General features: G+C 44.0%; 1 protein-coding gene across 1 annotated transcript in view; it reads right to left on the bottom strand.

Annotated features, from left to right (window-relative positions):
• The window catches only part of mrc1 (mannose receptor C-type 1), a 139,921-nt gene that overhangs the window by 40,386 nt on the left and 77,712 nt on the right, over positions 1-21,823 (bottom strand). Inside the window, exons 11-19 of the mRNA XM_033015268.1 lie at positions 21,661-21,812; positions 20,260-20,459; positions 15,094-15,221; positions 13,679-13,763; positions 11,002-11,143; positions 7,533-7,574; positions 2,200-2,360; positions 2,032-2,096; positions 130-230 (exon numbers count right to left, since the gene is read on the bottom strand). Coding sequence (XP_032871159.1) covers positions 130-230; positions 2,032-2,096; positions 2,200-2,360; positions 7,533-7,574; positions 11,002-11,143; positions 13,679-13,763; positions 15,094-15,221; positions 20,260-20,459; positions 21,661-21,812 — 1,076 coding nt within the window. The remainder of the gene's footprint in view (positions 1-129; positions 231-2,031; positions 2,097-2,199; positions 2,361-7,532; positions 7,575-11,001; positions 11,144-13,678; positions 13,764-15,093; positions 15,222-20,259; positions 20,460-21,660; positions 21,813-21,823) is intronic.

The raw sequence follows: 21,823 nt of genomic DNA, 5'->3' as shown, positions 1-21,823 counted from the left end.
CCATGTTTGTACTGAAATCACCGCACCCTGTGCAAATGAGTAATTGAAGCATGCACCCTGCACCATTTTAGCAAATGTTTTCAAGAATCAGCAAAGATTATTAAGATTATTAGCAAAGTAAATTCTTACCCATGTTTGTGTACATGGTGACACAATTTTCATCATTATTTGCAAAATTGGGTTCATTCTGGGCCCAGGCAATGTAAATAACTGGAGAATTGTCTATCCACCTGAGAAATCATAACAAAAATGTCAGTCTCAATAGAAGAGTATAGGTTAGTGGGAGTTCCAATACAGACACAGTTTGGGGAACAGGTTGCTCTGGGGTATCCAAAAATACACAAAATAGAACCTCTACCCACTTTTAGTTTACCTCTGTTCTCCACCACCTATCCCATCATCAACTACATATTGAGTTAACAACTATATCTATGATACCATTGAATTGCCTTTTAAAAGTCTGTAGCAATTTTAGTTTAGTTTAGCTTAGTTTAGTTTCAAGATACAGCATGGAAACAGGCTCTTCAGCCCATCAAGTCCACACTGACCACCGATCATTCGTTCACCCTAGAATTGTGTTATCTCACTTTTGCATCCAGTCCTTACACACTAGCGGGCGATTACCAGTGGCCAATCAGTCTACAATTGCACACCTGAAAGAACCCTTGTGGCCACAGGGAAAACATGCAAACTCTACACAGACACAGAAACATGTTTACTGCCTCTAGTGTGTCCAAGCCCTTAACAATCTTATATGTTTCAATGAGATCCCCTCTCATCCTACTAAACTCCAGAGTGTACAAGCCCAGCTGCTCCATTCTCTCAGCATATGACAGTCCCACCATCCCGGGAATTAACCTTGTAAACCTAAGTTGCACTCCCTCAATAGCAAGAATGTCCTTCCTCAAATTAGGGGACCAAAACTGCACACAATACTCCAGGTGTGGTCTCACTAGGGCTCTGTACAACTGCAGAATCTGTGGAATTCTCTGCCTCAGAAGGCAGTGGAGGCCAATTCTCTGGATGCTTTCAAGAGAGAGTTCGATACTCTTAAAGATAACGGAGTCAGGGGATATGGGGAGAAGGCAGGAACGGGGTACTGATTGGGGATGATCAGCCATGATCACATTGAATGGCGGTGCTGGTTTGAGGGGCCCAATGGCCTACTCCTGCACCTATTGTCTATTCTTTATTGTCTATTGTCATTGATGCCAATTTCATTACCCACAACGGTTACCTGGTTGTATTTACCAACTTTGAGACTTCGTGAAGTCCCAGGTTAGAAGCTGAAGCAACTAATTATGCAGGCGAATATAACTGATTATAGTTTAATTTAGTTTAGTTTAGAGATACAGGGCCTTCAGCCCACCGAGTCCTCGCCAACCAGCGATCCCCGCACATTAACACCATTCCACACACACCAGGGACAATTTTACATTTATACGAAGCCAATTAACCTACAAACCTGGACTTCTTTGAAATGTGGGAGGAAACCGGAGAAAATCCACGCAGGTCACGGGGAGAACGTACAAATTCCATATAGTCAGGATCGAATCCGGGTCTCTGGCGCTGTAAGGCAGCAACTCTACCGCTGCGCCACTGTACTGCCCTTCCCCACTATAAATATCCAATTTACATGGCAATGTCAAAAAAGTCCCTTTCAACGCCACCATGGCGAAAATCCAATTCCAACAACAAGGAAAAGTGAATCTAAGTCACATAAAGCTGGAGTAACTCAGCGGGACAGGCAGCATCTCTGGAGAGAAGGAATGGGTGACATTTCTGGTTGAGATCCTTCTTCAGACAAAGGGTTACTCCAGCTTTTTGTGTCTATTTTCAGTTTAAACCAGCATCTGCTGTTCCTTCCTACACAAAAGTGAATCTAAGTCAGATTTTGAGTTGGATGCATAAATCTTTCAGAATATTTGGCCATACAAAGAAGTATGTGAGGTGACATGGGAAACAAAATATTTTAAATGCAAAGAATGATATCTAAGATATTCAAGGTCAATTATCAAAACATTTACTCACTTTATAACTTTGTCAAGGCCCACAAGCAAGCCTATAAAGTATTGATTGTCGGGACTTTTCAAAATCTGCAAAGATATTTAGGTTATTTCCAAAATATGCAACAATATTAAAAACATGATTCTGACCAATAACTTAAAGAGAAATCCTCCAAAACCAAGTTTACATTACCTGTTTCCATAAGAACATTCTTTCAGAAGCACCGCTGATTATAGCAAGGTCACCAAACCCTTTCTTACAGAATTCCCTTGCTTCATCCCAAGCAACTGGGTCTTGACTAATATAATACTGAGATTCGCCATGTATGATCCAGCCATCTTCGGTTTTTGCAACTGTTGTTCACCGTTCGTAACAAAAAGTATTAGTTTAGAAAATAATGCACTTTTTACTCATTCAGAAATCAATACAACTTTACATGTACAAAATCGATGGATGACATGTGCACCAGTAACAAAGGGCAACATTCAGGGAGCAAACACAAACTGCTGGAGGAACATGCAGGTCAGGCGGCATCTGTGGGGGGAATGGATAGGCAACGTTTCAGGTTGAGACCCTTTTATAGACTGTTTGTAGAAACATAGAAAATAGGTGCAGGAGGAGGCCATTTGGCCCTTCGAGCCTGCACCGCCATTCATTGTGATCATGGCTGATCATCCCCTATCAATAACCCGTGCCTGCCTTCTCCCCATATCCCTTGACTCCACTAGCCCCTAGAGCTCTATCTAACTCTCTCTTAAATCCATCCAGTGACTTGGCCTCCACTGCCCTCTGTGGCAGGGAATTCCATAAATTCACAACTCTCTGGGTGAAAACGTTTTTTCTCACCTCAGTCTTAAATGACCTCCCCTTTATTCTAAGACTGTGGCCCCTGGTTCTGGACTCACCCAACATTGGGAACATTTTTACTGCATCTAACTTGTCCAGGCCTTTTATAATGTTATGTTTCTATAAGATACCCCCTCATCCTTCTAAACTCCAGTGAATACAAGCCTAGTCTTTTCAATCTTTCCTCATATGACAGTCCCGCCATCCCAGGGATCAATCTCGTGAACCTACGCTGCACTGCCTCAATCACAAGGATGTCCTTCCTCAAAATAGTAGTAGGGAAAAGAAAGCTGGAAAAGAGGTAGGGCAGAATGGGATAAAGTCTGGCAAGTGATAGATGAGTGCAGGTGAAGGGGGTAGATGGGTGGAGTAAGTGACAAGGAAGACAATATGGTATCAGATAAAGAGAGGAGTGAAATGTAAAGCCAGAAGAAGGGATGTAGGTGGAAAGAGTCACAGGGGAAGGGGAGAGAGGGGGGATTAAAATGGAAGTGAAAGACTCGGGGATGGGAGGTGAGTGTACAAAGGAGGGTAAAAGAGCAAGAAGACTGGAGAGTTCAAAAGGGAACTGCAGATGCTGGAATATCGAAGGTACACAAAATAGCTGGGGAAACTCAGCGGGTGCAGCAGCATCTATGGAGCGAAGGAAATAGGCGACGTTTCGGGCCGAAACCCTTCTTCAGACTGATGGGGGGTGGGGAAAGAAAGAAGGAAAAAGGGAGGAGGAGGAGGAGCCCGAGGGCGGGCGGATGGGAGGAGACAGCTAGAGGGTTAAGGAAGGGGAGGAGACAGCACGGGCTAGCCAAATTGGGAGAATTCAATGTTAATGCCATAAGGACGCAAGGACCCCAGACGGAATATGAGGTGCTGTTCCTCCAATTTCCGCTGTTGCTCACTCTGGCAATGGAGGAGACCCAGGACAGAGAGGTCGGATTGGGAATGGGAGGGGGAGTTGAAGTGCTGAGCCACCGGGAGGTCAGGTAGGTTATTGCGGACTGAGCGGAGGTGTTCGGCGAAACGATCGCCCAACCTACGCTTGGTCTCACCGATGTAAATCAGCTGACATCTAGAGCAGCGGATGCAGTAGATGAGGTTGGAGGAGATACAGGTGAACCTTTGTCGCACCTGGAACGACTGCTTGGGACCTTGAATGGAGTCGAGGGGGGAGGTGAAGGGACAGGTGTTGCATTTCTTGCGGTTGCAACGGAAAGTGCCCGGGGAGGGGGTGGTGCGGGAGGGAAGGGAAGAATTGACGAGGGAGTTGCAGAGGGAGCGGTCTTTGCGGAAGGCAGACATGGGGGAGATGGGAAGATGTGGCGAGTGGTGGGGTCACGTTGGAGGTGGCGGAAATGGCGGAGGATTATGTGTTGTATTTGCCGGCTGGTGGGGTGAAAGGTGAGGACCAGGGGGACTCTGCCCTTGTTGCGTGTGCGGGGATGGGGAGAGAGAGCAGTGTTACGGGGTATGGATGAGACCCTGGTGTGAGCCTCATCTATGGTGGCGGAGGGGAATCCCCGTTCCCTGAAGAACGAGTATTACATTACAAACCCACTGACTCACATGGCTATCTGGACTACACGTCTTCCCACCCTGCCCCCTGTAAAGACTCCATCCCCTACTCCCAATTCCTCCGCCTACGCCGCATCTGTTCCCAGGATGAGACATTTCATACCAGGGCATCGGAAATGTCCTCGTTCTTCAGGGAACGGGGATTCCCCTCCGCCACCATAGATGAGGCTCACACCAGGGTCTCATCCATACCCCGTAACACTGCTCTCTCTCCCCATCCCCGCACACGCAACAAGGGCAGAGTCCCCCTGGTCCTCACCTTTCACCCCACCAGCCGGCAAATACAACACATAATCCTCCGCCATTTCCGCCACCTCCAACGTGACCCCACCACTCGCCACATCTTCCCATCTCCCCCCTTGTCTGCCTTCCGCAAAGACCGCTCCCTCCGCAACTCCCTCGTCAATTCTTCCCTTCCCTCCCGCACCACCCCCTCCCCGGGCACTTTCCGTTGCAACCGCAAGAAATGCAACACCTGTCCCTTCACCTCCCCCCTCGACTCCATTCAAGGTCCCAAGCAGTCGTTCCAGGTGCGACAAAGGTTCACCTGTATCTCCTCCAACCTCATCTACTGCATCCGCTGCTCTAGATGTCAGCTGATTTACATCGGTGAGACCAAGCGTAGGTTGGGCGATCGTTTCGCCGAACACCTCCGCTCAGTCCGCAATAACCTACCTGACCTCCCGGTGGCTCAGCACTTCAACTCCCCCTCCCATTCCCAATCCGACCTCTCTGTCCTGGGTCTCCTCCATTGCCAGAGTGAGCAACAGCGGAAATTGGAGGAACAGCACCTCATATTCCGTCTGGGGTCCTTGCGTCCTTATGGCATTAACATTGAATTCTCCCAATTTGGCTAGCCCGTGCTGTCTCCTCCCCTTCCTTAACCCTCTAGCTGTCTCCTCCCATCCGCCCGCCCTCGGGCTCCTCCTCCTCCTCCCTTTTTCCTTCTTTCTTTCCCCACCCCCCATCAGTCTGAAGAAGGGTTTCGGCCCGAAACGTCGCCTATTTCCTTCGCTCCATAGATGCTGCTGCACCCGCTGAGTTTCCCCAGCTATTTTGTGTACCTAAGAAGACTGGAGAGGTTGGAGACAGTGGGAGAAATGGATGCGCACTAGCGGGAAAAAGAGCAGAGTAGGAGGCTACATCTTGAAATTGAAGAATTCAATGTTCATACTGGTGGTTCATAAGCAGAATACGAGTGGAAAGGAGTTACTAAAGTATCATAAAACATTAATGATGCTTCTATTTGTTGTCAGTTATCTGATATCTCCATAGCATTTTCTGTGACACTCCTTCGTAATAGATAAAGATCTAAAAGTAAATGTTTGTCTTCTGCAGAGACCGTTCCCTCCGCAATTCCCTGGTTAACTCGTCCCTTCCCACCCAAACCACCCCCTCCCCAGGTACCTTCCGCTGCAACCGCAGGAGATGCAACACCTGTCCCTATACCTCCGTCCAAGGACCTGACATCCTTTACAGCCGAGGTAGAGGTTCACTTCCACCTCCTCCAACCTCATCTACTGTATTTGTTATTCCAGGTGTGGGCTCCTATATATCGGCGAGACTAAGCGCAAGCTCGACCAACGTTACCCTGAACACCTCCGCTCAGTCTGTCTAAACTACCTGATCTCCCGGTTGCTAAAATCTTTAACTCCCTCTCCCATTCTGATCTTTCTGTCCTGGACTTCCTCCACTGTCAGAGTGAGGCCCAGCGCAAATTGGAGGAACAGCACCTCATATTGTGTTTGGGCAGCTGACACCCCAAGCTATGAATATTGACCCTTGCTTTCCCTCTCTCTCCATCCCTCCTCCATCCTAGTTCTCCGACCAGTCTGACTGTCCCCGATTAGATTTTAGCTCTGTATGCTTCGTTGTCAACTTCCCCAAGCTAACAATGATCCATTGTACATTTTTCTTGCACTTCATCCCTTCATGTCTCGTTTTCACACCCTACCCTTTCTTATCTCTGTGTCTCCCTCTCCCCTGACTCTCGGTCTGAACAAGGGTCTTGACCCGAAATGTCACCCATTCCTTCTATCCAGAGATGCTGCCTGTCCCGCTGAGTTACTCCAGCATTTTGTGTCTATCTACATCCGGTTCTATGTTCTACATCTCTTTGAATCCATCGGCCCTTTATGGACTTGTCACGAGGTTTGAGCTTATCAGTTGTTTGCTCTAATGGATGTCACTGTGGGGAATTCACAATGATTAGCTGTAGAAATAAAAGTGAGATTCTTCATTCAATCAGATTGAAGAACTCTCTCCGAGACTCACATTGTACAAATCAGGAAATAAGGGACAGGAATAATTGTATTTAAATCATTGACTCAGGAAACTAAATAACGATTGAAATATTGCATTTGGATGTGAATAAAAGAAAAAAAACATTTAATGAATCAATTTTTGACAATTTCAACAGTTTGGCACCTTGGACAGTATGGATTAGTTGGGCCGAAGGACCTGTTTGTGTTTTGTTTAACTCCATGACTCTAACATAGCAATTTGAGAGTGCAAAGTGTTACATGAAAAAGAAATCACAATAAAACAGCGATAAGGCCACAGATGGATTATTGAACAGAGTTCTGGTCACCACATTACAAAGGGAGGTGAGTTTGATGTAGAAGAGGCTGAACAGATTCACCAGTATGATACCCGAGATGGAGTGCCTTACTTCGGAAGAGAGACTACATAGTTGTCCTTGTTGCAGAGTTGGCCCAGGAGCCATGTGACAGAGCAATGGCAATTACAAACATTATAGAACAGATAAACACCAGGATTTCTTTTCCCTGTGGCAAAGGTATCTAAAACCTGAAGGGCAGAGGTTTAAGGAAGGGAGGAATACTTTTAGAGAAATAAATCTAGTCACGCAGATGGACCAAGAGTTGATAAATGGGACACAAAGTGCTGGAGTAACTCAGCAGGTCAGGCAGCGTCTCCAGAGAACGTGGATAGGTGACATTTTTGGATCGAGACCCTTCTTCTGACCCTTGCTAAATGGGATTAGGAGAGAAAGGTAGTTTATGATTGGCTTCGACATGGTGGGCCAAAGGACCAGTTCTGTGCTGCATGACTATATCAACCTACAACATTAAAATGATAATTTTACTCACCTCCAACAGTTTCAGTTTTAGATTCAGGTATTACATTTTTTCCTAGGGAATCAAAAGATTAAATTATTAATAGTTAATAGCTGATAATATGGATAGGAAACTTATAGAGGGATACGAGTCAGGTACAGGGAAAAAGGACGGCTTGGTTGGGAATGTTGGCCTGCATGGGCATGTTAGGCAGAAGGATCTGCTTCCATGCTGTATGAGTCTATGACTATAATAGATAATTAACCTTGGGAATGCAATAGAGACTCTTATTTTTATTTTCTGGGATTGGCACATTCATGGTTTAGATTTTACAGGTCATAAAACCATAAGACATGGAAGCAGAATTAGACCATTCGGCCCATCGAGCTGCTCTGCCATTCGATCATGGCTGATCTATTTTACCATCTCAACCGTATTCTTCATCGTCTCCCTGCAACCTTTGACCCCCTTACTAATGTCCTCTTGTTTGAAGGGAAGGTTCAAACAAGAGGACATGATTTGAGAATTAAGGGACAAAAGTTTAGGGGTAACATGAGGGGAACTTCTTTACTCAGAGAGTGGTAGCTGTGTGGAATGAGCTTCCAGTGGAAGTGGTGGAGGCAGGTTCGATTTTATCATTTAAAAATAAATTGGATAGGTATATGGACGGGAAAGGAATGGAGGGTTATGGTCTGAGTGCAGGTAGATGGGACTAGGTGATAGTAAGTGTTCAGCACGGACTAGAAGGGCCGAGATGGCCTGTTTCCGTGCTGTAATTGTTATATGGTTAATTAATAACCTATCAATGCCTGCTTTAAAAATACCCAATGATTAGGCCTCCACAACTTGTCTGCAGCAATGAATTCCACAGATTCACTACCCTCTGGCCAAAGAAATTCCTCCTCATCTCCATTTTAAAGATATGCCCTTTTATTCCTAGCAAGTGCCGTCTGATCCTGGACTCCCCCACTACTGAAAACATCCTCTCCACATCCACTCTATCTAGGCCTATTACTATTTGACAAGTTTCAACAAGATTCCCCCTCATCCTTCTAAACTCCAGTGAATGCAGGTCCAGTGCAGTCAAACTTTCACAATATGTTAACCCAGTCATTCCTGGGATAATTCTCGTAAACCTCTGGACCCGTTCCAACGCCAGCACATTCTTCCTCAGATACGGAGCCCAAAACTGCTCACAATACTCCAAATGCGATCTGACCACTGCCTTATAAAGCCTCAGCATTACGTCCCTGCTTTTACATTCCAGTCCTCTCGAAATCAATGGTAGCATTGCATTTGCTTTTCTTACTACCGATTTGACTTGCAAATTAAATTTTTGGGAATCTGGCACCAGCACTCCCAAGTCCCTTTGCACCTCCAATATCTGAATTCTCTCCCCATTTACAAAGTAGTCTATGTCTTTATTCCTACTACCAAAATGCATGACTCCACACTTTGCTACGCTGTATTCCTACTACCATTTCTTAGCCCACTCTCCCAACCCGTCCAAGTCCCTCCGTAGTGTCCCTGCTCCCTCTACACTACCTGCCCCTCCACCTTTATTCGTATCGCAGCATCTTTTTCTTTTCAGTGTCTTGTATAATGTTACAGTTTTGTTGTCGTGTGCTGTCTGTGTCTATAGTATGTGCCCACCCGAGATTATGCTGCAAGCAAAGGTCACTGGGTTATTTGTCTAGTTAATGCCATGCAGTCTGGGGTATGCTCTCTATCCCACTGTGTTCCTCCAGTTCTCTGTGTTTTTCTCAAGATTCCAGCATCTGCTGTTCCTTGTGTCTCTATTTATTTTCAGTTTTCTATTTGCAATAGAAGCATGTAAAATAAGAGCAGAAGTTGGCAATTTGGTCCATTGAGTCTGCTCTGCCATTTAAAGCGTGCTTGGCTAGTAAGATCATAAGATATGGGAGAATCAGAACAGTTGGCCACTCAAGTCTGGTCCGCTATTCAATCACGGCAGATCTATTTTACCCTCTCATCCTTATTCTCCTGCCTTCTTTGACACCCTTACTAATCAAGAACCTATCAATCTCCGCTTTAAAAATAACCAATGACTTGGCCTCCACAGACATTTGTGGCAATGAAATCCACCACCCTCTGACTAAAGAAATTCATCCTCCGGACTTTCTCCAATGCCAACACATCCTTCCTCTGATATGGGGCCCAAAACTGCTCACAATTTTCCAAATGTGGTCTGACCAGTGCCTTATAAAGCCTCAGCATTATATCCTTGCTTTTATAGTCTAGTCCTCTTGAAATAAATGCTAACATTGTATTTGACTTCCAAGTAAACAACATCCACTAACTCTCCTTTGTCTATCCTGTTCAAAGAATTTCAACAGATTTATCAGGCAAGATATCCCCTTAACAAAACCATGCTGACTTCGGCCTGGTTTATCACGTGCTTCTAAATACCCCGAGACCTCATCCTTATAAATGGACTCCAAAATCTAACCAACAACTGAAGTCAGGCTAAGCAGCCTTTAATTTCCTCCCTTTTGCCTCACTCCTTTCTTAAACAATGGAGTAACTTTTGAGATTATTCAGTCCTCTGGGAAGCATTCCTGTCTCATAAAAGATCACTTCTAATGCCTACACAATCTCTACGCCTACCTCTTTCAGAACCCTGTGGTGTACTCCATCTGGTCCATGTGACCTATCCAGGTTTAAGCACCTTCTCCTTTGTAATAGCAACTCCACTAACTTCACTCCCCCTGACTCTTGAATGTTGCTGGTGTCGTCCACTCTGAAGTCTGACGCAGAAAACGTCTTCATTTCTTTGTTCTCCATTACTACTGTACAGTATCATCCTCCAATGGTGCAATGCCCACTCTTTCCTCCTTTTTATGGAAGTGCAGGGAATAGAGGGATATGGATCTTGTACAGGCAGGAGATCAATTTAACTTGGCATCATGTTCAGCCCAAACACCTTAGGCTGAATGGCCTGCCCCTGTGCTGTACTGTTCTATATTCTATGTTACCCAGCCAAGCCAGAGGAAATATGCTATCGATGTCCAACTTGTTAAGCTTTGTCGGAATTTTGAACCTTCCAAGCAGATTGCCTCTTCCTTCCCTGAATGCTCTTGAATACAGGCCTTATTGACTGACCTGACTCTCCTCATAAAACAAACCCATCATTCATGAGCAGCCGGCACAACCTTGCACTACCTTTTTGGCAGCGTATCTCCTCTTAGTTAAAGAGACCAAAAGGTGGTCCAGAAGAATGTGTAAACTTTCTACGTCTTTCTCCTATTTTAATGAAAGTGTTCATCTTAAAAGACATTCCATCTTCATTAAAACCAATGGGAAATGGGGAGGTGGGAGTAAGAGGACACAATATATCATAGATTTTGGGTTTGCCAACTACAAAGATATAACTGTAAGTATCTTCCGCATTTTTGCATTCAGAAGTTTTGGCCTTCATCGAATTTTATATTTAATTCTATATTTTGTGATGAAAGTTGAGAACGCATTCTTTAATATTTGCCTCTCTTAATTTTGCATATCCAATCACGTAAGGCTTCACAATGTATGTCGTTCCATCGCAAATGATCTGTGTTTGCTTCACCACAGTTCTCAACGCCACGATGATTGTTCGGTTCTCCAGCATTCCAGTTCTCATAGCTTACCTACAACAAACATAAAAATAACGACAGTTTAACTGTCTGAATATATAGCAACAAAACAGGTTCTGTGCTGAGACCTCTGCTGTATGCTGATGGGTTGGTTAGTAATGCCCCTGTCCCATTTAGGAAACCTGAACGGAAACCTCTGGAGACTTTGCGCCCCACTCAAGGTTTTCGTGCGGTTCCCGGAGGTTGCAGGTGGTTGCTGGAGGTTGCATGTAGTGGAAGCAGGTAGGGAGACTGAGAAAAACCTCCGGGAACCTCCGGGTACCTCCAGGAACCGCATGGAAACCTTGGGTGGCACAAAGTTTCCAGAGGTTACCGTTCAGGTTTCCTAAGTGGGACGGGGGCATAAGTTTGCAGATGACGCCAAGATTTCTGGGGTCATAGATTGTGAGGAAAACTGTCAAAGTATACGGTGGGATATCGATCAGTTGCAGAAATGGGCAGAGAAATGGCAGATGGAGTTTAATCCGAGCAAGTGTGAGGTGTCGCCCTTGGGGAGGTGACGTGTCTGTGGTAAATATACATTTAAAGGCACGACTCTTAACAGCATTGTTATACAGAGGCTCTTGGGGCAGGCACGGTATGGTGGAGACGCCCCTCAAAACAAGGGAAGGTATCCCACGCCAGGGGGCCACATGAGTGGCACGGGTGGGGGACAGACTTGAGAAATGTATAAACTGTATTGAACAAGGTGTAGAGCCTCCGAAAATGTTGGATGATTTTTTTTCGCACGGTTCACGTATTGTATATATTTATTATTTTAATAAAGTCTATTTTGAAATTAAAAAAATAAATAAAAATAACTTCCTGAAAGTGGCAATACAATTGGACAAATAAGGCAGAAAGCATTCTTGGTCAGGTCATTGAGTAGAAGAGTCAGAAAGTCATGATGTAGCTTTATAGGACTTTGAACGTATGAACTTATGGGCAAAACCTGAAGAAACATGATTGCCATGTGATGATAATTGGTGTAAAGACAGTTAAAGAGCTTTCTCTGGCAGTTAGATCACGGTGTAAATACCCTATTAGAAACTGTGCTATTCCATAATACTTAAACCTATGTGGCATGGAAACGGACCCTTTGGCCCTCTTGGTCAATACTACTTCAATGTCTTTTAAGTGGAACTGTGGAGTACGGAAATCATAATGTGAGTAGGTAAGTAAAATTCAAAACTCTCCAAATCATCGCTATTAATGAACTTTTTTAAAGCCTTAAACTTCTGAAACTGAAAAATGCAACCTAAGATATACAAAACATATCAACTAAATACAATGACATAATATGGTGCAGTCAAAGGCATAATGATCATACGATGGTGCGGTGACACAGCTGTAGATACAACGCCAGAGACCTGGGTTTGATCCTGACTATGGGTGCTTATCTGTACGGAGTTTGTACGTTCCCCCCGTACGTTTTCTCCGAGATCTTTGGTTTCCTCCCACACTCCAAAGATGTACAGGTTTGAAGGTTAATTGGCTTAGTGTAAATGTAAATTGTCACTAGTGTGTGTAGGGTAGTGTTAATGTGAAGGGATCGCTAGTCAGTGCGGAATTGGTGGGCCCAAGGGCTTGTTTCTGCACTGCATGTGATCCATATTCCTCCATTCCCTACATAACCATGTGCCTATCCAAAAGCCTCTAGTCTAAGCCAAGTAAATTAATCAAATTGAAATTGATTGCTCAATATTATTGAACTGCACTTTTTAATTCAGTTTCTGCACTGTATCTCTAAACCTGCTGCCTTACAGTGTTGGACCCTTGTTCAATCCTGAACTCAGCAGATGACTTGTGGTATTTGCATGTTCTCCCCGTAATGCCGGGGCCGTAAATCGCCCCGCGCGGCCTAAAATGGCCGTGGGACTTAGCATCACCCGCCTGGAGCTTGGACATCGGGAGAGAAATTGAGAGCAGGGCAGAGAAAAGACTTTGCCTTCCATCACAGTGGGTTCACTGTGATGGATGTTTGTGTGAACTTAATTGTGTGTATGTCTGTAGGACATTGTTTTTGTTTGTATGGCTGTGGAAACAAAATTTCGTTTGAGTCTCACTGGGGCTCAAATGACAATAAATGTGTATTGTATTGTATTGTTGTAATGCATGAGTTTCCCCCTGTGCCCTGATTTCCACCCATATCAGAAAGACATGTGGCTCAATAAGTTATTACACTGCTGTACAATGCACCCCAGTGTGTGGGTGAGGGGTAGGGTAGAGGGGTTATGGGGGGAAGGCAGGAGAATGGGGTTAGTAGGGCAGAGTAGACTTGATGAGCTGAATGGCCAAATTCCACCCCTAATACTTGTGAACTTATGAATCTGAGGGGAGTTGATGAGAATGTAGAAAGAATAACATGTAGGATTGGTGTAGATGTGTGTTTGATGGTCTGCACAGACTCAATGGAGACAGGTGGCTTGTTTCTGTGCTATCGCTAACACTTTACCAGCTGTAATGTGAGTAGTGAACTGTTTTAGAATTCTGAGATAGAAAATCACTTCAAATCATGCACATTTATTCACATGAAAACAAAACTCTTACTGGACTGCCATCACTCCAAATAAATCCAGAAGTTGGGCCAGGCTTATTTATTCCGATCCACAAAGGGAAAGAAGCGAAAGTTGACCTGCGTGTATTAAAAAGAGCAGTTCAATAATATTATGCAATCAATTTGAATCTGATTAATTTACTTGGCTTAGCCTAGAGGCTTTTGGATAGGCACATGGTTATGTAGGGAATGGAGGGAAATGGATCACATGCAGGCAGAGGAGATTAGTTGAACTTGGCATCATGGTCGATACGGACATTGTGGGCCAAAGGGCCTATCCCTGTGCTGTACTGTTCTACGTGCCATGTTTTAAGATTAGATAGAAACTCAGAACCATTTGTCCACAAATAATTGTGAAGCTACCCATGAGTTCTCATGCAAAGGGTTCTGAGAGATGAAGAAGCACAATTTGAAGGGCAACCTTTGGGGCCCTGTCCAGAAAAAACGCCTTTTGCCTTTTTTTTAAATCTATTATCATCACCACGTAGTTGTTTAGTGAGTTCCATGAGGAAGATGTGACCCTGGATGTGATGGGGAGCACGAGGTATTCCTCTCAAGATATTCTTGAAGAAGTGAATAATTCTATCACATTCTGCCCCTCTCCTAACCCAACTCCCAAGCACATCTGTTCTCCGTTGGATCAAATATTTATCCCAGAAAGATGCTCAGGCATTCGAGACGCGAAGAATCTCCATGTGAATAAAAAGTTTAGTTTGGAGATAAAGCATGGAAACAGGCCCTTCGGCCTACTGAGTCCATACTGACCGTCAATCACCCATTCACATTAGTTCTATGTTATCCCACTTTCGCATGAACTCCCTGCATACTGGCGGCAATCTACAGAGGCAAATTAATCTAGAAACACGCACATCTTTCGGAAGTGGGGGGACATTGGTGCACCTGGAGAAAACCAACACAGACGTAGGTAGAATGCGCACAACCCACACAAACAGTACCCATGGTCAGGATCGAACCCGGATCTTTGGCACTGTGAGGCAGCAGTTGTAACACTGTTCTGCCTTTCTCTGAAACTTGATCTTTATTTCTCAAATTGCAGCAATAATTCCATGCCTCCCACTGCTGGTTCCCCAATCATTATGAAGTCATAAGGAATAGGAATAGAATTAGGCCATTCGGCCCATCAAGTCTACTCTGCCCTTCGTTCATGGCTGATCTATCTCTCCCTCCTAACCCCATTATTCTTGATTAGTTACATCAGCAAAACCAATAGTAGTTTTAATTTTATTTGCTATTAAGTCTCTACTTCACCTTCTTTACAATAGTTGAGTATATTTGAAAGTTATGTTTGAAGTAAAATGTTGAATTCCAACACAATCAAATAGCTTTGTAACTCCTAATAAGTTACTGGTAAAACATTTGGAAGGTGTGGTAAACAGTAAATACGTACACAAGTTGATTCCAGATGAAATCAGTTTCAGCGCTATCCTGGATGCTCATTAGATCTGCTCCTCTGCTGTGACAGTAATCACGTGCTTCAAACCACGATTTCCTGAAATGTGGCGCTTTTATGAAAATCTGAATGGGAAAAGGTGCATCGTATTATTCATCAGATACCAGGCAGATAAAGGCTAACAATAAAACTCAGCAAAAGGCTCAAAGTTGAAAAGTGGTTGAAAATGAATCCTGCAAAGAGGCTGAAGTCATACTAAGCAAGTTAAAGCAAGCCTGAAGAAAGGTCCTGACCCAAAACATTGCTTATCCAGACATTCTCCAGAGATGCTGCATGGCCTGGTGAATTAGCAAAAGCAAATCTTTTTGCTTAAGATTCCAGCTTCTGCAGTTCCTTGTGACTAAGTTAAAGGACTTTTGGTTGGATTTTTCACATGCCCAATAATTATGGTGCTTTTGCTTTCTCTCCAACTGTTTTACAGAACCTGTAGCATGTTGTCTGTGGCAAATCACCGTCCCACTGCAGGCATTGCACACCTTGCAATGTATTCCTTAGCATTACATATTGTAAATGGCTCGATTGTAATCATGTATTGTCTTTCCGCTGACTGGTTAGCACGCAACGAAAGCTTTTCACTGTACCTCGGTACGTCTCACTTGACGATTTTTTCGGCGACTGCCGGCGTCATATCAGGGTCGCCAAAAGATTTTGAACATTTCAAAATCCAGTGGCGACAACAAAAATGTTGCGACACTTGAAAAAAACACCACTCGTCAATACGTCATCACGCCGCGTCACCGCCGCGTCATGCCGTGTCACGCCGCATCACGCCGCTAATTTTTGGGTGACCTGATACGTCAGTCAATTTGCCAGCAATCGCCAATAAAATTGCCAAGTGGGACAGGCCCTTAAACTAAACTGAACTAAACTGAGAATGAGCAGTTTTCCCATCATCATCCTGTGGTGGATGGAGCATGCTGGAGGATAACTCCTCTTGTATACATCATTAGTTGAAGAAACATTTCAGCAAAAAAAAATAGGTGGGTTAATTAGTCAAATAAAGAACAGTAAGAGAAATAATAGATTTAATCGAATAAAAAGAAAGGGAAATTAAGATAAAAATGAAACTAACATTTCTGGAATAATTTGCTGTCCGCAGGAAAAAGACGGTGCATTCTCAGTTACAGTGGTTAATTGATAATGCATTAACAACTTTTGTTAAAATGATACCAAAACTTCACTATCTCATGTTACCTGTGCAGCAAGTTTAAGTGGGCAATTAACGTGCAAATTCTGGGGATTTTTTTAAATAACAGTAAACTAATGGTGAGGTTTGTGTGAACCAAGATTTTGAGTGGTGTAAATCATGTGTGAAGTTAGAGCCATACAGTGTGGAAAAAGACCCCACAGCCCAACTCATCCATGCCGACCAATATGCCCCATCTCAGCAAGTCCCATTTTCCCGCATTTGTCCCATAACCCTCTAAACCTTTCTTATCCATGGACCTGTCCAAATGTCTTTTAAGTGCTGTTTTAGTACCTCCTCTGCTCAGGTCCTTCCATATAATCACCATCTAAGTGAAAAAGTGATGGAGTGGCAGTAAGTCAGCTAATAAATTTTGTGGATTCAAAACTCTCAGCATATTTTTCAGGCCTCTTAATCTACCGTCTGATATAGACATGATTAATGGTGGAAATACAGATTAAAATGACTTGTTGTCACAAGACAGATACTAAACAGATAGCACAAAGTGGCATCAACATGCAGACAGCCAGCTGCCACAGTACAATCCTTCCCCGAGATGCTGAGAGCATGGATTCGGACCATTTCAAAGGGATGAATGGTGTCCATATGAAAGACCATATCCTAATCCCCATTACTGTGGGATTCAGCCACTGTGATGAATGCTGGAAGATCAGGCAATTGCCGGAAAGAGATTACCGGAAAGAGATTAGGCTGTCTGAAAGGTGGGAGCAGGAGGGACAAGGATGAGAAGGTATAGAAGAGGTTGTGAATTTGGTCAAAAGGAGAAAGGAATTACACGTAAGGCTGAGGAAGGTGAAGTAGACAGGGACTTGGAGGAATGCCTTGGCCCTTTGGCCCACACTGTTTGTGCCGAACATGATGCCAAATTAAACTGATCTCATCTGCCTGTACATGTTTCATATCCCAGTCATCCCTGCATTTCCATGTGCCGATCTAACAGCCACTTAAAGGACGCTATTGCATCTGCCTCTACTATCACCGCTGGAATTTCAAATCCATAACTCCCTGGAAGTAGCAATACCAGATGACAGAATGGTAAAGAATGTGTATGGTAAGCTTGCCTTTATTGGTTGGGCTATAAGTGTAAGAGTCAGGAAGTCATGAGGCAGCTTTATAATATGTTGGCTGGGCTGCATTTGGAATATTGCGTCCATAATTGGTCACCCGATTATAGCTTGTATTGGAGCCGACCTTGGAGAAAGCAATTCTGGATTTAGTGTTATGTAATCCACTGTCATCACTGCTAGTGTATCTTTCCAGTCAACTTTGGCCAGCTCCTCCCTCATGGCCCCATAGTTCCCTTTATTCACCTGCAACACTGACACCTCCGATCTACCCTTCTCCCTCTCCAATCGTAGATTAAACCTGACCATATTATGGTCACTGCCTCCTAATGGCGCATTAACCTCAAGTTCCTGGATCAAACTGGATTTGATAAAGGAACTTGAGGTTAATGCGCCAAATCATTGATGTATATTGTAAATAGCTGTGGTCCCAGGCTCGGTGCTGGGACCACAGCTATTTACAATATACATCAATGATTTGGATGAAGGGATTCAAAGTAACATTAGCAAATTTGCAGATGACACAAAGCTGGGTGGCAGTGTGAACTGTGAGGAGGATGCTATGAGAATGCAGGGTGACTTGGACAGGTTGGGGGAGTGGGCAGATGCATGGCAGATGAAGTTTAATGTGGATAAATGTGAGGTTATCCACTTTGGTATCAAAAACAGGAAGGCAGATTACTATCTAAATGGCATCAAGTTGAGAAAAGGGGAAGTACAACGGGATCTGGGCGTCCTTGTTCATCAGTCTATGAAAGTAAACATGCAGGTACAGCAGGCAGTGAAGAAAGCGAATGGCATGTTGGCCTTTATAACAAGAGGAGTTGAGTATGGGAGCAAATAGGTCCTTCTGCAGTTGTACAGAAAAACACCTGGAGTATTGTGTGCAGTTTTGGTCCCCTAATTTGAGGAAGGACATTCTTGCTATTGAGGGAGTGCAGCGTAGGTTTACAAGGTTAATTCCCAGGATGGCGGGACTGTCATATGCTGAGAGAATGTAGCAGCTGGGCTTGTACACTGGAGTTTAGAAGGATGAGAGGGCATCTTATTGAAACATATAAGATTGTTAAGGGTTTGGACACGCTAGAGGCAGGAAACATGTTCCCGATATTGGGGGAGACCAGAACCAGGGACCACAGTTTAAGAATAAGAGGTAAGCCATTTAGAACGGAGACGAGGAAACACTTTTTCTCACGGAGAGTTGTGTGTCTGTGGAATTCTCTGCCTCAGAGGGCGGTGGAGGCCAGTTCTCCGGATACTTTCAAGAGAGAGCTAGATAGGGCTCTTAAAGATAGCGGAGTCAGGGGATATGGGGGGAAGGCAGGAACGGGGTACTGATTGGGGATGGTCAGCCATGATCACATTGAATGGCGGTGCTGGCTCGAAGGGACGAATGGCCTACTCCTGCACCTATTGTCTATTGTCTATAGGAAGGATGTTGGAGAGGAATCAGAAGAGGAACCAGAGGAACCAGAATACTGCCTGGATTACAGGGTAGTAATTAAAAGTTAAAAGAGTTGAACAATCTTGCATTGCTTTCTCTGAAGCGTCAGAGGCTGAGGGTTGATCTGAAAGAAGCTTATAAAGTTATGGAAGCCCTAGACAGGGTAGACAGTTAGAATCTTTCTTGCGGGTGAAATACCAAATACTTGAGGGAATTGCTTTATGATTAGTGGGCAAAAGTTCAAATGAGATGTGTAAGGCAAGTTCTTACACAGAGAGTAGATGCCTGGAATACGTTGCCAGAGGAGGTGGTGGTAAGTAAGATAGTATAACATTGAAGAGGTTTTTAGATAGACAGGAAATGGAAGGATATGCATCACATGCATGCACAAACATTTGATTCTCTTGACATCTTTGTACAGGCAAAAACCCAAAGATGAGTGGAAATAAAGTTTGATATCCCTCAAGGAGGTTCTCAGCTGCTGGGTTACATTTTAAATGTAGTCACTTTTATATTGTAGGACATCAAGGCCACAAATCTTACCTAAGCTTTAATTAAGCCATGAACACAAAATCTTAACCCAGTGCAAAGAATTTAACAGGGTGGCACAGTGTACATCAGTCGAGTTACTGCCTTACAGCATCAGGGGCCCGGGTTCGATCCTGACTACTGGTGCTGTCTGTATGAAGCTTGTACATTTTCCCTTTGACCACATGAGTGCTCTCAGAGCACCTGCTTCCCATAGCAACCAGGTGTTCCGGTTTCCTCTCCTACTCCAAAGACGTACAGGTTTGAAGGTTAATTGGCCTTGATTGTCCCTAGTAAATTGTCCCTAGTACGGAGGATAGTGTTAGTGTGCAGGTGATCACTGGTAGACTCGGTGGGCCGAAGGACCTGTTCCTGCAATGTATGCCTAAACTAAATTAAACTAATGCCCCTGTCCCACTTAGGAAACCTGAACGGAAACCTCTGGAGACTTTGCGCCCCACCCAAAGTTTCCGTGCGGTTCCCGGAGGTTGCAGGTGGTTGCCGGAGGTAGCAGGTAGTGGAAGCGGGTAGGGAGACTGACAAAAACCTCTGGGAACCTCCGGGAACCTTGGGTGGGGCACAAAGTCTCCAGAGGTTTCCGTTCAGGTTTCCTAAGTGGGACAGGGGCATAAGCTCAACAATTCCTCTCGACTCAAGTGGGGCCATCACCCAAAAACTCAGCTCATTCAAACTCACCAAAGTGGGGGAAAGGCTTCCATTTGAATTGCAGCCTACTTTTCCAAAAGCAGCACAGACAAGCAGGATCGTGCCAAGCTAAGTTTAACAAGATGGCACACAGATCTAGTCATTACATACAAAACCTATTAAAGGGTAAGATTTAAATCTTGTATCTGACTCACTTGATAGCAGTATTTGGAGTTTTTATACGTTTTCCACTGGGACGAACAAGTTGCTGGAACAGTTGTTGGAATGACTGGAGGAGATGTGGCACCAGCTGCCCAGGTCCTGCAGATATATTTGGCTTTGCTATTACAATCACGAACATCCCATAACCCAGCAGCACGTCCAGTTGCAATGCCAACACATCCAGTGTTTCTCCCTGCAAATGATATATTATATTTCATACTTGCAAGAAAATAACTTCCAATATGTAAAAAAAATTCAAACAAATTAAACCAATGGATTACGGTAAAAATAATTGTTAATTTAGTGAAGGCCATTATATCTAAATGGTCCAATTTTAATCCATGTAGATGTGTCCGTCTGGAGATATGATCATTCACACCAGATCTGGAATACTTTATTTTTATGTAAAACATTTATCCTACTGGTACCAACCAGTCAGAGCTCTGGAAGAAGTCAGCGGATCAATTAGCATCAATGGAGGATAAATCAATGGAGTGTAAATCAATGCGTTGGGTCAAGACCCTGCATTAGGACTAAACCCTCACTGAGTTCTTCCAGCAATTATGTTTGAGAAAGAAAGAACGAGTTATCTAAAATAGGTGAATTTGCTATTAACACCAGAAGGCTGCAATTATTTATTTAGGTTGTATTGAGCCTCATTGTAAAACTGCAGGAGGCCACAAAGAGAAAGATCTGAGTGGGAGTGGGATGAAGAATTATAGGCAACTGAAAGCTCAAGGTCATTACAGCTCCACTAAGTGATCAACCAAAGGCACACAAAAATGCTGGAGAAACTCAGCGGGTGCAGCAGCATCTATGGAGCGAAGGAGATAGGCAACGTTTCGGGTCTGAAGAAGGGTTTTGGCCCGAAACGTTGCCTATCTCCTTCGCTCCATAGATGCTGCTGCACCCGCTGAGTTTCTCCAGCATTTTTGTGTACCTTCAATTTTCCAGCATCTGCAGTTCCTTCTTAAACACAAGTGATCAACCAATCTGTGTTTGCTATCTTTGATGCAGAGGAGTCAAATCCATGTAAACACATGGTCTTGAGTATCCTCCAGATACTCAAATTTGGCTTGGCAGGTCAATTGGCTTCTTGTGTTGGTGAGTGGTGACATTGGTAGGAATATAGGAAAAATATGGTACAGGGAAACGTAGTGGGGAAATGGCAATAATCTGTGAGTGAGCATGAAGCAAATGGGCTGAATGGCCTCATTCTATGCTGCAACTTGGGTCTTCATAGGAAGTTAGCTGTGTGCATTGTCTGCCACTTTTCGTATTTTACAATCATAACCATAACTCAAAAATATACTATGGCTTGCATTATTATTTCCTGCCTTATAATGGTAATAAATAAATTGTCCAACAGGATGCCATTTGTTCTTATTGCCCACCTGGCATGTTAATGTTCCAGTGCGTAAATGATACTGGCTTATTGTTCACTGATATGAAGGTCCCTTCATTATTTGTATCAGATTTTATTCCAATCCAAAAAGATGCTTCAGGCCACAGACCAATTACGCTTGTCAGGAAAGCTTGCTCAAATCTGAAAAGGAG

Source organism: Amblyraja radiata, chromosome 2 (genome assembly GCF_010909765.2).
Source record: "Amblyraja radiata isolate CabotCenter1 chromosome 2, sAmbRad1.1.pri, whole genome shotgun sequence".
Taxonomy (NCBI): Eukaryota; Metazoa; Chordata; class Chondrichthyes; order Rajiformes; family Rajidae; genus Amblyraja; species Amblyraja radiata.
The sequence above is the reverse complement of the archived record's forward strand: the minus strand, read 5'-3'. Positions and strand labels throughout refer to the sequence as shown.